Source organism: Bos grunniens, chromosome 1 (assembly GCF_055505025.1).
Source record: "Bos grunniens cultivar Pamir isolate PY7600 chromosome 1, Bosgru_T2T1.0, whole genome shotgun sequence".
Taxonomy (NCBI): Eukaryota; Metazoa; Chordata; class Mammalia; order Artiodactyla; family Bovidae; genus Bos; species Bos grunniens.
Genome location: NC_141165.1, coordinates 90,050,058 through 90,064,490, shown reverse-complemented (window position 1 = coordinate 90,064,490; position 14,433 = coordinate 90,050,058). Strand labels below are relative to the sequence as shown.

The 14,433-nt window shown below is 48.2% G+C and overlaps 1 protein-coding gene across 2 annotated transcripts in view; it reads right to left on the bottom strand.

The window, feature by feature from the left end:
- Positions 1–14,433, bottom strand: part of SEMA5B (semaphorin 5B) — a 125,607-nt gene that overhangs the window by 29,834 nt on the left and 81,340 nt on the right. Inside the window, exons 2-3 of one of the 2 annotated variants that reach the window (XM_086403041.1) lie at positions 8,962–9,142; positions 3,838–3,937 (exon numbers count right to left, since the gene is read on the bottom strand). In XM_086403041.1, coding sequence (XP_086259167.1) covers positions 3,838–3,937; positions 8,962–9,094 — 233 coding nt within the window. In that variant the 5' untranslated portion in view covers positions 9,095–9,142. Of the gene's footprint in view, positions 1–3,829; positions 3,938–8,961; positions 9,143–14,433 lie in introns of those variants that run through there. The other variant, XM_086403049.1, reaches the window with a different exon arrangement.

Below are 14,433 nucleotides of genomic sequence, written 5' to 3'. Positions count from 1 at the left end.
CTGGGTAAATGGACCAAGTCAGAGAGACAGTATGTGGAAGAGGTGGGATAGAAACCCAGACTCATGTGCCCCTGTAGGCCCACAGGCACAGTGGGTGGACCTGGAGGGTGGCAGGACCCCCAGGTCAGAGAACCGCATGGAAGTGAATACGGGCTCACAGAGTAGACCCTGCTGCAGAAACAGGGAGAATTCCACTTGCTGGGGGCCTCCTGAGGGCCTCAGTGTCCGCATCTGTAAAGTGGAGACACTGACACCTGTCTTCCTTATTTCATAAGACCCATGGAAAGAGGAATGGCGTGATGCATGTTAAAAGGCTTTATTAATGTCAAACAGATGTAAAGTTTTGCTTTTCCCTAAGAATTTTCTTTCCTTCTTATATCTTCTTTTGGCTGTTCCTCTTTTGGTTCCTGAAGTTTTTGGAATAACTGCTTTAGAAAGTTTTGGCCTACCTAAGCTGTGCTGAGAAATGAGAGGAAAGGTTGTGGAGTGGGGCAGAAACAGAGGGAGGGGCCCCTGCTGAATGGATCCAGGGGCCTGAAGGAGACATCTCTGGCTCCAAGCCCAGGACCCACTCGGCTGCTTTGCTGTCCTGGTGGGCCTGGCCAGGGGACCTTGGCTTCAGGCCTCCGACATCCCTCCCCAGGCCCCCTGCCTGCACCCACCCGCCCAGGCTGGGGACAGATGGGCTCCAGCTTACGGCTCTGCCCCACCCGTCTGCTCAGGTAACACAGGCATCTGCTCACAGCTTTAAAAAATTAAGGGAAACACTGCATCACTTTATTCATTTTTATCCCATCAAAAATCATTCATCACAACTTGAAGTTTGCTCTTCTGGGAGATGAGAACAGAGAAATCTCTATAGCCTGACCACCCTAAACCCTTTATGGAACAAGGTGGGGTATAAATGAATAAAAAATTTCCCTACCCTGAATTCCAGAGGCCCAGGGTGTCCCACAGAGAAGTGGGAAACTGTCAGGCAGAAGAGAAGGAGGAAGGAAGGATGATCCTAGAAAAAGGGTTCTCTGCAGGCATAACCAGGCCAAGGTAAGTGGGGAGGAGCGGACCAGGGAGGACAGTGTGAGCACAGGCAGGAGACGTAACCCTCCCAGCTTTCTGGTCCATGCAGTGGGGATCATCACAGGACCTACTGCCTGGGGTTAGTTATTGTGAAGATTAAATGATTTATTACATGTTTCACATATCTTACAGGCTTCCCTGGTGGCTCAGATGGTAAAGAATCTGCCTGCAATGCAGGAGACCTGGGTTCGATCCCTGGGTCGGGAAGATCCCCTGGAGAAGGGCATGGCAACCCACTCCAGGATTCATGCCTGGAGAATCCCATGGACAGAAAAGCCTGGTGGGCTATAGTCCATGGGGTTGCAAAGAGTCAGACAGGACCGAATGACTAACACTTTCACTTAGATATTTTACCACATGAATGAATGGCCATTTTCAAAATGCTTCCACAAGGTTCAGAGCAAAGGCATCAGGATTTATTTATTTATTTGTTTATTTAAGGTCTAGTTGATTTACAATATAGTAGTTTCAGGGGTACGACTTAGTGATTCAGTATTTTTATAGATTATACACCATTTAAAATATTGGCTTTATTTCCCTGCACTGTACAATATATCCTTGTAGCCTATTTATTCTATACATGGTAGTTTCTCTTAATCCCCTACTCCTATCTCGCCACCACCACCCCTGCCTTTTTCCCTCTCCTCACTGGTAGCCACTAGTTTGTTCTCTATGAGTCTGTTTCTGTTTTCCTATATTCATTCACTTTATTTTTTATATTGCAAATATAAATGATAACATTCAGTGTTTGTCCTTCTCTGTTTCACTTATTTCAAAGGCATCAGGATTCTAAAAGCTACATGTAAAACTGGTGCACCCTGAATCAGGTGGGAAAATGGCATTAATGCCAGCTTCCTGACTGCAGTGCTGTACTGTGGGCAGGCAAACTGTTACCACTGGGGAAAACTGGGTGAAGGGTATAAGGATGGGATCTCTCTGTATTACTTCTTAGAACTGCAAGTAAATCTACCGTTGCGTGCACCCTAAGTTGCTTTAGTCGTGTCCGGTTCTTTGATACCCCATGAACTGTAGCCCTCCAGGTTCTGCTGTTCCTGGGATTCTCCAGGCAAGCATACTGGAGTGGGTTGACATTCCCTCCTCCAGGGAATCTTCTTGACTCAGGGATCAAACCTGCGTCTACTGAGGCTCCTGCATTGCAGGTAGATTCTTTACTGCTGAGCCGCGTGGGAAGCCCAAATCTACCATTATCCTCAAATAAAAAGCAAAACAACGACTCTGTTTGCTAGGAAAATAAGGTCCACGCTCTTAGATACTTGTACATGTAGAGACTACCTCAGAGAGGACACATAAACTCACACACAGCATGCCTCCAGTCAGGGGTCCTACCTAGTATACTGGCAGGGGGCGGCTCTGCTTTTCCCTTTTGTACCTTCTGAATGTTATATCGTAACACATATCTGATACAAAATAATAATTTCAAAATAAAACAATAAAATGCATTCAACCCTAGCTTCTTTTTTTTTTAATTAGTTTATTTCTAATTGAAGGAAAATTGCTTTACAAACCCTAGCTTCTTAATAGCCCTGTCATGTTGGCAGCCCAGAGAATGTAACCCAGACTTTACAGATGAGGAAACTGAGGCTCACAGGTCAAGGTCACCCAGGACAAGAACACAGCTCATCTGGGCCAGAGCTCTGTCCTCCTTTACACATGGCAAATGAAGGGGTGGGGCCGCTCAGGAGAGCCCCGAAGTCAAGGTTGGTCAGCTACAGAGTGCAGCCTGGAGGTGCCCAACCCCTTGGCCGTCCTCCCCTGCCCCAGACCTGCTCAATCAGAACTCCCAGGGCAGAGGGCTTCTGAGAAACACCAGTGCAGCTGGAGATGGTAACGTAGTTTGGCAGAAAACCTCAAACCCTGAGGTTCTAGGGGGCCTGGATTTTAACCCCAGACTCTGTTGTTATCTTGCTATGTGATCTCAGGAAGGTCACCTTCCCCTCTTGGGCCTCTGCTTCCTCTTCTTTAAACTGAGGGCAACTGGATTAGGCCAGAGATTCTCAAACCTCAGTGTGCACCAGGCTCAGCAGGAGGGCGTGCTAACACACAGGCTGCTGGGCCCCACCTTCAGAGTTTCCGGTTCATCAGGTAGGGTCCGAGAATTTGCACTCTAACAAGTTCCCCAGTGGTGCTACTGCTGGTCCTATTGGAACAGACCATCTCTAAGCTCCCTTCCCAACCAGAGCTGGTGGTCTACGATTTTGTGAGATTTCTCTCCTCCTAATTTACTCTGCAAAGTTTCCATAAGTCCTTCAAGAATGTATTATCCCTAAATACTGGACCTGGGTCTTGGGGGTAACTGATATGGCAAGCGGGAGGTCCTTCATAAAAGCACACGGCCCATGGCCCATGGCCCATGGCCCAGGTGCAGGCAGCCAGCCGGCCAGCAGGGGGCACCTTCTCTGCGTGGAGCTCCCAGGGAGGACACCAGCTCGGTAGGTTCTGGCATGATGGCTGGGATGCAGGCTAGGAGGTTGACAGCATGCATTCCTGCCCTTAATAACTGCCACACCCTGGGGAATGTCGCTTGCTGAGATGTGGCGATTACCTCCTTGCCACTCCCCTCCAATGCTTCCTTTGCTGGGGGACAGGCATTCAGGCACAGAGAGAGTGTCTGGTAGAGAGGAACAGGGACCCAGGATGAGGGGTTGCCCACAGAAGGTCATCCCAAATAATATTCCCTCTGCTCAATGTGCTTAGAATCCATCCCCCAGTCCTGGCCCCAACTCTCCTGTACCTCATTACCTGGCTCCCACGATGAGCTGGTTTCTGGAAGGATCCAGAGCGAGCTGGGAGAAATCTTGGGCTCCAGGGTAAGTGAAGTTAGAGACCCATGGCTTCAGATCTGGGGGAGGGAGAGGCAGTTGTTCAGTTACTGTTGGACTAGGGGCTCCCAACTGTGCCAGCATTGGACCCAAGAACGGAAGGGCTGCAGTGAAGTAGGGGGCACCTCGGAGATCTGGGCTCCACCTGTCCATCTCTGTGAGCAGACAGCTAGGGGACAGGGAGTGGGGGTGTTGTCACTGCTCCTGCTTTGCTCCCTCGCTCAAAGAAGGGCTCCACCCATCCCCTAGCTGCACAAAGGAAACCTGTAACCATCCTTGACTCCTCAAGACCCTCACCAGCCGCACCAAACACACTGGCAAGTCCTATCCTCTGAAATCCAGCCATCTCGCCCCTGCACCCTATCCCCCCGGCAAGCTACCGTCATCTCTTGTCAACAGCATCCTAAGCGGCACAGCTTCTACTCCTGCCCCTCCAGCCCATTTCCCACAAGGCAACCAAGCCATCTTTCTAATACGCAACTCTAGCTGTGTCACTCCCCGGCTTAGAACCCTTTAATAGTGCCCAGTTTCCTCCAGGCAGTCACAACTCCTGTGAAGGCCTTTGGTTTCCAGCCCCACTGTCCTCCCAAGTAGAAGGAATGCCCAGCACATTAGTTATCTAGTGATGCACTGAAAGAATGACGCTTCAGCTTATACATTCCTTCTCAAACCCTCTACCCCAGCCACACTCAACCAGTGCACATCTCCAGATCTATCCCACCAGAGCTTGAGAACCTTTGCAATTCTATTCTCCCTCAGTGCAACAGCTCCTATGTGTCCCCATCCTCACCCCACCTCCTCCAAGAAGCTTTCTCTGACTCCCCCACACAAGGTCATAGGCTCCCATAGACCTCTACTTGACTGCCATCAAAGCCTCTATCTCACTGGTGTCTAATCTGGTAGTTTGCCCTGGGCGACAAGGAAGATCTTGCTTCTGGGATCTCTAGCCTCTGCCTAGCACCCAGAAGTAATTGATTAAATGTATGAATAATTGTCAACTGTCTCTTATACAAGAAGACTCGGGTTTTCAAACAAGACTCCACAGAGGTGGAAGAAAGGGAGGATGGGTGGACAGTGCCCATCTCTGTCTCCAAGGAGGATCATCCCAGCCAAGGCCAAAGTCTCTCATGAGGACTGGGTGGGCAGAGGAGACCTTGCAGCCCTCTGGATGGATGGGGCAGTGGTCATGGGAGGGTACATCTGGGAACAGTGCCCAGATAACTTTCCCTCAAAATGGAAGCTCACTTCCCCCATCCGGGCTCACAGCCCCTTCACAGCTTTCTTTCAGCCTCTTCCTCATGGATGCGAGGGAACTGACTGGTGAAGAGAGAGTGCTGTGCTATGAGCAGAGGAACTTTCATACTGGTAGGGTAAAGATGATGGGGAAATGTGAGGAGGCCCTGAGCTTTCTTCCTCTCAGTGCATTAGTAACTGGCTCCCAGAAGGCCCAGGGGAGAGGGCAGGGTGTGTGTGTGTGTGTGTGTGTGTGCGTGTGTGTGTGCAATCCAAGGGAAATAAATCATTGCTCATTATCCCTCCAACTACAGAGTAAAAGCAGCCCTTCATTTCTGCATGACAGGCAAACACTTAATCGCTCCCCGGAGAACTGAAGGTTTTGCAAGTTGGATGTTTTTCAGAAAACTGAGATATGCACCATTAAAAAAAAAAAAAAGGAGAAGAAAGAAATTCTGCAGCAAAATGAAGCAGACCCTTTGTGTCTGCCTCTGCCCTCAGCATGTGGCTATAGACTGGCACAAGCCATCATGAAGTTGCAATGGCATTTGGGCCATCTTAGTATGGGGAGTGGATCTGGAGACAACTAGGGTTTTTAGTTGATCTCAGGGCCACTCTCAAAAATCCGGATAGGATATCATAGTACCTTAGAGACTAAGCCAAAGGTCCTCCTCCTCCAGGAAGCCTTCCTGGATTATAACCTCTCCACCCTGATCTTATTTTGTTCTATGTTCTCTCTACGCTTCCAGTTCCCTTCACATTGTATGTTTTTGTCACTCTGAATGTGCTCATCTGTTTTCTGGGTGGTGTGTGTGTGTGTGAAGGGTTTGCCTGTCCCCAGCATACTGGGTGCTCTCCAATAAGAGCAACAAGTCACACTTTAATCCCCTTCTTCCCTTCTGACAGGGATGTTTCAGATGCTGAACAGAGGAAGAGGTGGCCTGACTGGTCTGCAGCAAACCAGGAGAAACTCCATCTGGAGATGGCTCAGCTCAGCCTTCATTACAGCCCTTTCTTGAGGTGAGGGGAGAGGAAGAGGAACCGGGGCAGGAGCCAGGATGACAGTGGGAGGTGGGGTGGAGGAGGGGTGGTCCCTTTCCGTTTCTGACCCTCTTCCTTACCCCAAAGTGACTGACAAGGGCAAGAGGGAAGGGGCGAGGGAGGAGATGCAACGGGCTCAGCGTGGTGATCCTGGGGGAGCCGTCTTGGGAAGGGAGCCAGCTTCCTCTTATTAAACAGGCAAAGAGGACCAGAGGGAAAGCTGTCGTTAAAACCCCAAGCACGTTCTGAGCACCGTGTGCAGTGAAGGCTTTGGATGGCAACTTTAAGAGAAAAATGACATTCTCCATGATGCGCCTGTGATTTTAATTATAGTCAAATCAATTACCCACTTTGTGGATTAACCACTGTTAGTGTTAACCCCATAGTGGCTTCTCCCTGCCACCTAGAAAGGCCAAGCTGCGGTGAAAGGAATAACATGCAGGCCAGAGAGCAACACAGGTGGAGCCCCTGAAAAGAAACCAATAGGAGAAAATTCATCCTTACGAAACAGAAACACGGCTGTCAGATTCTGTAAGTGGCAGCTCCTCTGGGGGTATTTAGGGGTTATTCACAGATCAGCCAGGTGTCAGGGCAGAGGGAAACTCAGAGCTACAGGGTTAGAAGCTTACTGATCAGTCAGAAGTAAAGTGTAACATCAGAGGGGGTCCCCGAAGCTGGGGCTTGGTGCTGGGCTGGATTTGGCAACTGGAATACGGCACCACCCAGCACAGAGTCACCTAATATGAATGCAGTTCCTAGTGTGTGCCCTGCAGAACTAAAGGATGGGGTGGCGGTGGACAAGAGGACCAGCCCTGGCCCAGGACGAACTGCGCTGGGGGACCAGAGGGAGTGACATTTAAGGAACAAGAAACAGGAGTACTCAAAGGAAACACCTCTGAGGCCCCACAAAGTCCAGCACCGTGCCTAGAGTCAGGTATTGGGTCTAGGGTTGGAGAAAAATTTGGTGAATAGACAGGAAAACTCAAAGTTGTCAGAAAAAGGGAAGGGTTGAATTTCAGGGAGACCAGAAGGCCTGAGGAGGGAAAACAAAGATGACTCCACTCTCTGGGGCTGTCAATCTAGGATGACGGACCACCTCCCCTCTCCTGGGACTCAGGGAATTCCTGTCACTTCACGTCAACTGTCTGTGTCAACTCTAACCTCATTCATTCCTTCTGAAAGGAGGTGGGGTGGGAAGTCAGTTTCATTCAAGTACTTTACAGCTGAAGATCAGAACTGGTGCCAAGGAAGCCAAGTTTTTAAGAAACACGTCTTTACATCTCTCCACCCTCGTCCCATCACACCCAGTTTGTACCAATACAGACCAGCCTGGCTGGGCAACAGGGATTCCCCTGCTCTCCTTCCACTGTCTCTGCTCCCAGATCCAACCATGCCCCAGCAAAGCCCCTAAGAAGAAAGGGTTCATTAGGAGCTGCCACAGGGGGGTCCTCATATGACAAGGCCAGCCTCAGAATCCTGCTCCTCCGTCCTTCCCATCAGCAGCAGCCACCAGCATGCCAGGAGCCATCAGAAGTCTGAGGGTGTGCGTGTGTTTTGTAGGTTTAGGGACACTGCTAATTTACTTTAATCCACTTAAGCCTTCAAAGCCTCGGATCCGAGCTCCAACAAGACAGCACAGAGAAGACGGCTGGAAACTCTCCTCCCTGAGCGGGAGCCAGTCCACAGCTGGGAATCCCGCACATCTGAAAGGCCCCAGCCTCCCCACCTTGCTGCCCCAGCTCCTATCCATACTGCCTTCCCCACTCCCCAGACCCCATGCCTGCCTCAGTCTCATGGATTCATTTCTCCACTCTGGTTTCTATCTTGCCCTTCTAAGCTGGCTGTGTGGAATCTCACCGGACAGGCTGCCAGGGCACCTGAGTTTGGAGTACCTGCCCTCTGCCCCGGGAAGTGCGAAGAGCCCCGGATGGGAGTCAGGAGGCCAACACTGAGACCCAGGTCTGACAAATCCCTCTAACCGTCTACACCTCAGCCCGCCTTTTTGTAAACAGAGATGAGTCCTTGCCCTGCTGTGCTGCCAGGGTTATTGTGAAGAGGAAAAAGCAGATAGTTTATCAAGCTTAAGAACCTGGGGACTACTGAGACCACATCTGCTGATCCTCATGTGAGCTGCCACATAGGTGATGGATCCTAACACCCCTAGTGACCCCCAAATTGGCTAACAGGTCGAGGGAGAACATGCAAGATGCTCTGGTATTTGTGTTTTATTTTTAGATTATCATCAAATATATATCATTTTAGAAACTCTTATTGAGAACTTATGGACCCCTCAGAATATGTCCAGTGATTCACAAACCCCAGCTTGGGAAAGACTTTAACAGGACACTCTCACGAGCAGAAGGAAGCTTTCCAGAGATCTCCAGGCATTCCCTCATGTGTGAGTCACCCTCATTCTTCCCCAGGGAAACCAAGAAGCAGAGCTCATGCTGCCAGAAGAGCTACAGCTGAGATGACCCACCAACCCCTGGCCACCCCACCCTGGGCAGCCACAACCTCATTCTCTAGCAATGGAATTCTAGGGAAGGACCCCAGGGAAACATGGAGAAAGAGTTGAAGGAATTGTCTGCAGACAAAATCAGATCCTCCAGCCCACTGCTACCCATTCCTCTTACACCTACCCCCAGAGGAAGAGTCTTCGTACCCTACAGAAAATGACTTCCAACATCCAGAGAGACCCTGCAGAGGGCCCACCTAAGTCCTTCAGGACACAGTTACTGCAAGAAAGGACCCAGCGGGAAGTGGCTCTCACCTGCAAAGGCCACGATGGGGTGTTCCCTCAGGGAGCACAGCTGCTGCTCACCACTGGCTTCACCGGCGACATCCTGGGAGCTGGAGAGGTGCACTAGCAGCAGTGTGACAGCCAGGGGTCCTGGGAACACCATGGTGGGCCCCTCTGTGGTGCCGGCTCCGGAGGCAGGCTGGGCGGAGACCTGCAATGCAAACGCTCACTCACCACGCGCTCCCTCGGCAATGCCCACCTCTCCCGATTTCCTGTGTACTTGTCAGTGGCCCCGCAGGATCTGTTTGTTTGTTTAAATGAAATTTATATTTTATTTATGATACTTAAGAGTTTGCTCTGCTCCAGTAATATAAAGTTATAGATCATATCTTGAAAGCTAATTTCCCTCGTAATGGTATTCTGGACAAAACTGACAAATTATAGAGCTTTTTCTATTATGATCCCAAATGGTTTAAAATTTATTTTAATGATAAAGGTGGTATCTTAGGGATTTTAATAAATGGAGTTAGGACAAGTGGGTAGCCATTTGTAAAAAGATAAATTTAGATCCATAACTCTCACCAACTAGGGAAAATTCCACTGGATGAAAGATTTAAATGTTAAGGATAAAAGCAGAAAAATACTAGAAGAAAATGTGGGCAGAATTCTTTATAACCTTGGAGTGTGGAGAACCATGACTCAAAATCCAGAAGCTATTAAACAAAAGATTGACAAATTTAACTACATAAAAATCACGAACTTCTGCAAGCTCCTCCCCACCCCCTACAAAAAACAAACATCCAGCAAAATCAAAAGGCAAATGACAAACAAGGGAAAAGATTAGCAGTTTGTGGCAGACACAAGGGGCTAAGATCCCTAATATATAAAGAATTCCTGAGAATCCAGGGGAAAAAGACGACAATCCAGTAGAAAAATGGCAAAGAATATAAATTCAAATAGGGCTTAAAAATATGAATGACACTACTCTCATTCATAATAAGAGCAACTCAAATTAAAAGTTGAACTGAGGTAAGGCTGCTCATATATCAATTCTGCACACATTCAAGTGAGATGACAACTCTTGGGGAGGTAATGGGAAAGGGGTGCTCATAAGCTGCTGGCGTGCACGCATGCAAAGCCGCTTCAGTTGTCTCTGATTCTTTGCGGCCCTATGAACTGTAGCCCACCAGGCTCCTCTGTCCATGGGGATTCTCCAGGCAAGAATACTGGAGTGGGTTGCTGTGCCCTCCTCCAGGGGATCTTTATGACCCAGGGATGGAACGCATGCCTCTTGTGTCTCCTGCATTGGCAGGTGGGTTCTTTACCACTACCCCTTACAATGCTGGATGGTGTACAAAATGATACAACCCCATGGAAGCGGACCTAGCAACATCTGGCAAAACAACAGAGGCATGACCCCCTCTGACCTAATTCCCTGGAGTAAACCGGTGCTACCCGAAGTGTGGTCCACAAGCTGTGACCACTCTGAGGTAAGATAAATGAAGAATTTGGATAGTGTTTTTTAAAACCTTTATAGTAATTTGACAGGGTAATTTTTATGTCTATTGGATCTAATAACAAAATATGTGGACTTGTATTTTGCCTAGTTTTTTTTTTTCAATTCACTTCTTAAGAAATTCGCTTTGATTGAATTTTACGTAAGTATCCATCTGCTGCTGCTGCTAAGTCGCTTCAATCGTGTCTGACTCTGTGCGACCCCAGAGACGGCAGCCTACCAGGCTCCCCAGTCCCTGGGATTCTCCAGGCAAGAACACTGGAGTGGGTTGCCATTTCCTTCTCCAATGCATGAAAGTGAAAAGTGAAAAGTGAAAGTGAAGTCGCTCAGTCATGCCCGACTCCTAGCAACCCCATGGACTGCAGCCTACCAGGCTCCTCCATCCATGGGATTCTCCAGGCAAGAGTACTGGCGTGGGGTGCCGTTGCCTTCTCCAAGTATCCATCTGCAGCAGACTGCATATGGGAAAGTAAAACCTGCTCCTTCACCATAGTTAGTTAAGAAACAAGAATAGGTGACTGGTACACCTGCAAAGTGACTTATACACGAGATTATTCCTTGTGGCATTTTTTTTTTTTAATGACAAAAGACAAGTAACAACCAAATATCCAGCAAATGGAGACTGCTTAAAAAAGCCACGGTGTATCAGCTACAGAAAAGAATGGGGGGTTGGTCTTCAGATTTTGTTGTGGAGGAGTCTCCAGGTGTATTAAGTGAAAAAAACAAGGTGCATAACAGTGTAATATGCTGTTACATACTACATGCTACACTTTGTGTAAAAAAGAGGGTAGAAATAAGAATACATATTTATATTTGCTTATATTAGCATTACAATACAGTGGAAAAAATAAACCCAAACTAATTTTTTTTAAAAAAAGGACACTTAAAAGTAGCAAAATGGTGATCCAGGTGTCTCAATATATACTTTTTATATAATATTTTCACTATTGAATATTAAATGTGCTTAATAACATCTATTCAATTAAAAAAAAAAGCTGGCTTAAAGCTCAACATTCAAAGACTAAGATCATGTCATCTGGCCCCATTACTTCATAGCAGATAGATGGGGAAACAGTGACAGACTTTAGTTTTAGTTTCTTGGGCTCCAAAATCACTGCAGATGGTGACTGCAGCCATGAAATTAAAAGACAAAGAAGGAAAACTATGACCAACCTAGACAGCATATTAAAAAGCAGAGATACTACTTTGCCAACAAAGCTCCATCTAGTCAAAGCTATATGGTTTTTCCAGTATTTATGTATGGATGTGAGAGTTGAACCATAAAGAAAGCTGAGCACCAAAGAATTGATGCTTTTGAACTATGGTGTTGGAGAAGACTCTTGAGAGTCCCTTGGACTGCCAGGATATCCAACTGGTCTATCCCAAAGGAAATCAATCCTGAATATTCATTGGAAGGACTGATGCTGAAGCAGGCGCTCCAATACTTTGGCCACCTGATGTGAGGAGCTGACTCATTGGAAAAGACCCTGATGCCAGGAAAGACTAAGGGCAGGAGGAGAAGGGGACGACAGAGGATGAGATGGTTGGATGGCATCACTGACTCAATGGACATGAGTTTGAGTAAGCTCTGTGACTTGGTGATGGACAGGGAAGCCTGGTGTGCTGCAGTTCATGGGGTCGCAAAGAGTCAGACATGACTGAGTGAGTGAACTGAACTGATTCAATAAAAATTTTAAAAATTAGTGTTGGTTCCTTAAAACTTCTAATACACAGAGTTGCCCAACAGTTCCTCTGGAGCCTGACTCAGACGCTCTGTATCATGTCCCACCTCTCTCCTTCCCCAGTCCATGCAGTGTGTCATCAAGTCCTGTTGACTCCACACCCTTTACATGTCCCGAACTCACGAAGTAGCCTCCTTGGTGTCACTTTCATTATCTGTGAAGTGAAAGGTTGAACTAGATCAGGGATTCCCGGCTGGGATAGCAGCAAATTGGAATCACTTCCACTGGAGGTGGAGTCCTGGGACCAGTAGGTGAGTGATCCCTAAGGTGATTCTGACAAGTCTCCCCAAGGCTGAGAGGCCCCTGGGGTTCCTTGATGTTCAAGATTGTTTTTACTCCTAATCTCTCCTCTCTCTTCTCTCCTCACTGCCTCTACTTACCCCAGGTTTGGAAAACTACAGCAGGATGTCTCTTCCTGTTTCTCCTGTGTGTAAAATAAGATAAAACCTATCACTGCATTGATGCAAGGCTTCGAGGAAGCATCCCTGTGACCACACAGTCCGTGAACCTTTACCCTGCCCCATCCTGCACCTCACAGGTCATTAGCCCCCAGAGCACCTCTTTAATCTCAATCTCAGGCTCAACTGGCTGTTCCTTCCCAGGAGAGCCTGGCCATCTCTCTGAGCAGAAACCCTGTGGGAGGGAGATTTGGCCCAAACTTACTCCCTGGAGCTATTTTTCATACAGCTGTTCACAGAACTTATTCCTCAGTGCTAAGCTGGGTCCTTCCTGCTGCAAAGGGTTTGGCACTGCTCTCCTGTCCCGGGTGCCAGCATCTCCTTTCCTTGACACGGATTCCTGGGCTCAAGAGACTGAGGGATCAAAAGGCAGGGCCAACTCTCTAGAGCCAGTCAACCTGAGTTCAAATTCCAGCCTTCTCCTTACCAACTGTGCAACTCTGAGAAAGAATACTTAACCTCTCCCTGCCTTAGTTTCCACAAATTGGGAGTGAGAGTAACAACATCAACTCCCTCAGCATCTGTAAAAGTTAAGAGAGTTACAAGTGGCTGCACCTGTGGGTTCTGCATCTCACCAATATGGATTGAAAATATTCTGGAAAAAAATTCCAAAAAGTTCCAAAAAGCAAAATTTGAATTTGATGTGCCCCCAGCAACTGTTTACATAGCATTTAAATTGTATTTACAACTATTTACATGTCATTTACATAATATTAGTAATCTAGAGATGATTTAAAGTGTATGGGAGGATATGCATAGGTTATAAGCAAATACTGTACACCATTTTCTATTAGGCAGTTGAGCATCTGAGGGTTTTGGTATGGGGAGAGTGGTCTGGAACCAGTCCCCCATGGATGCTGGAGTGTACTACCTCTTAAAGGCATAGAACACTGCCTGGCAGACAGTGAGCATTAATTACAGCTATTCTGGTGCCCTGAGGGAAGAGGAGCAGGGAGGCCTGGGAAATTCCCTCATGTCCTTGGGCTGGAGGCCTTTCTGTTTTCTTCTCTACTCTTTTTCCTTCTCCTTGCTGTGGGCCTGGACTGTATGAGGGGCGTCCTTCCCTCTGGTCAATATGGGGCACAGGCAGAAGATGGGGAGGGAGAGGCAGGGGTGGACAGGAAGCAACAGAGTGGGCTGCTGCATCCCTCCACGGAAGGTCAGAGCTCCTTTCCTACAGCATCTCTGCCTCCAGGTTTCAACATCACTCCCTCCTTCCTCCCTTCAGGCCTAGGGATGTACCACACCCCTGGTTATCAGCCCCAGGGTACCGCACAGTGAGCCTTCCCATATGGTTCCCCAAGCCCTTCCCACCCCTCTGTAAACAGTTCCTTTATTAAACTGCCCTCGCATTTCCCAATTTGTGTGTGCCATCTGTTTCCTGTGGGGACCCTGGTTGATATTAACACCTAATTGGCGATGTTCAATACATATGCAAATATCATCCTTTCGGACTTTAGCTGGGCCTTTTCTTCTATCAGCTCCTCAGGACATCCAAGGCAGTATGACAACTGCTCTCCCCCCATTATTCCCAACCCTCCCCTTGTCCGATGGTTCTTTCCAAGGCTTCTGTGCCACCCCGAGTCCCCAAGCCTAGCCCTCTGTGTGGCCAGATTCTGGGTTCCTCCAGCCTGAATTAGGCGGACATCCTGGGGCTTCCCAAGTAGTGTTAGTGGAAAAGAACCTGCCTGCCAATGCAGGAGACATAAGAGACTCAGGTTCCATCCCTGGGTTGGGAAGAGGAAATAGCAACCCATTCCAGTATTCTTGCCTGGAGAATCCCAAG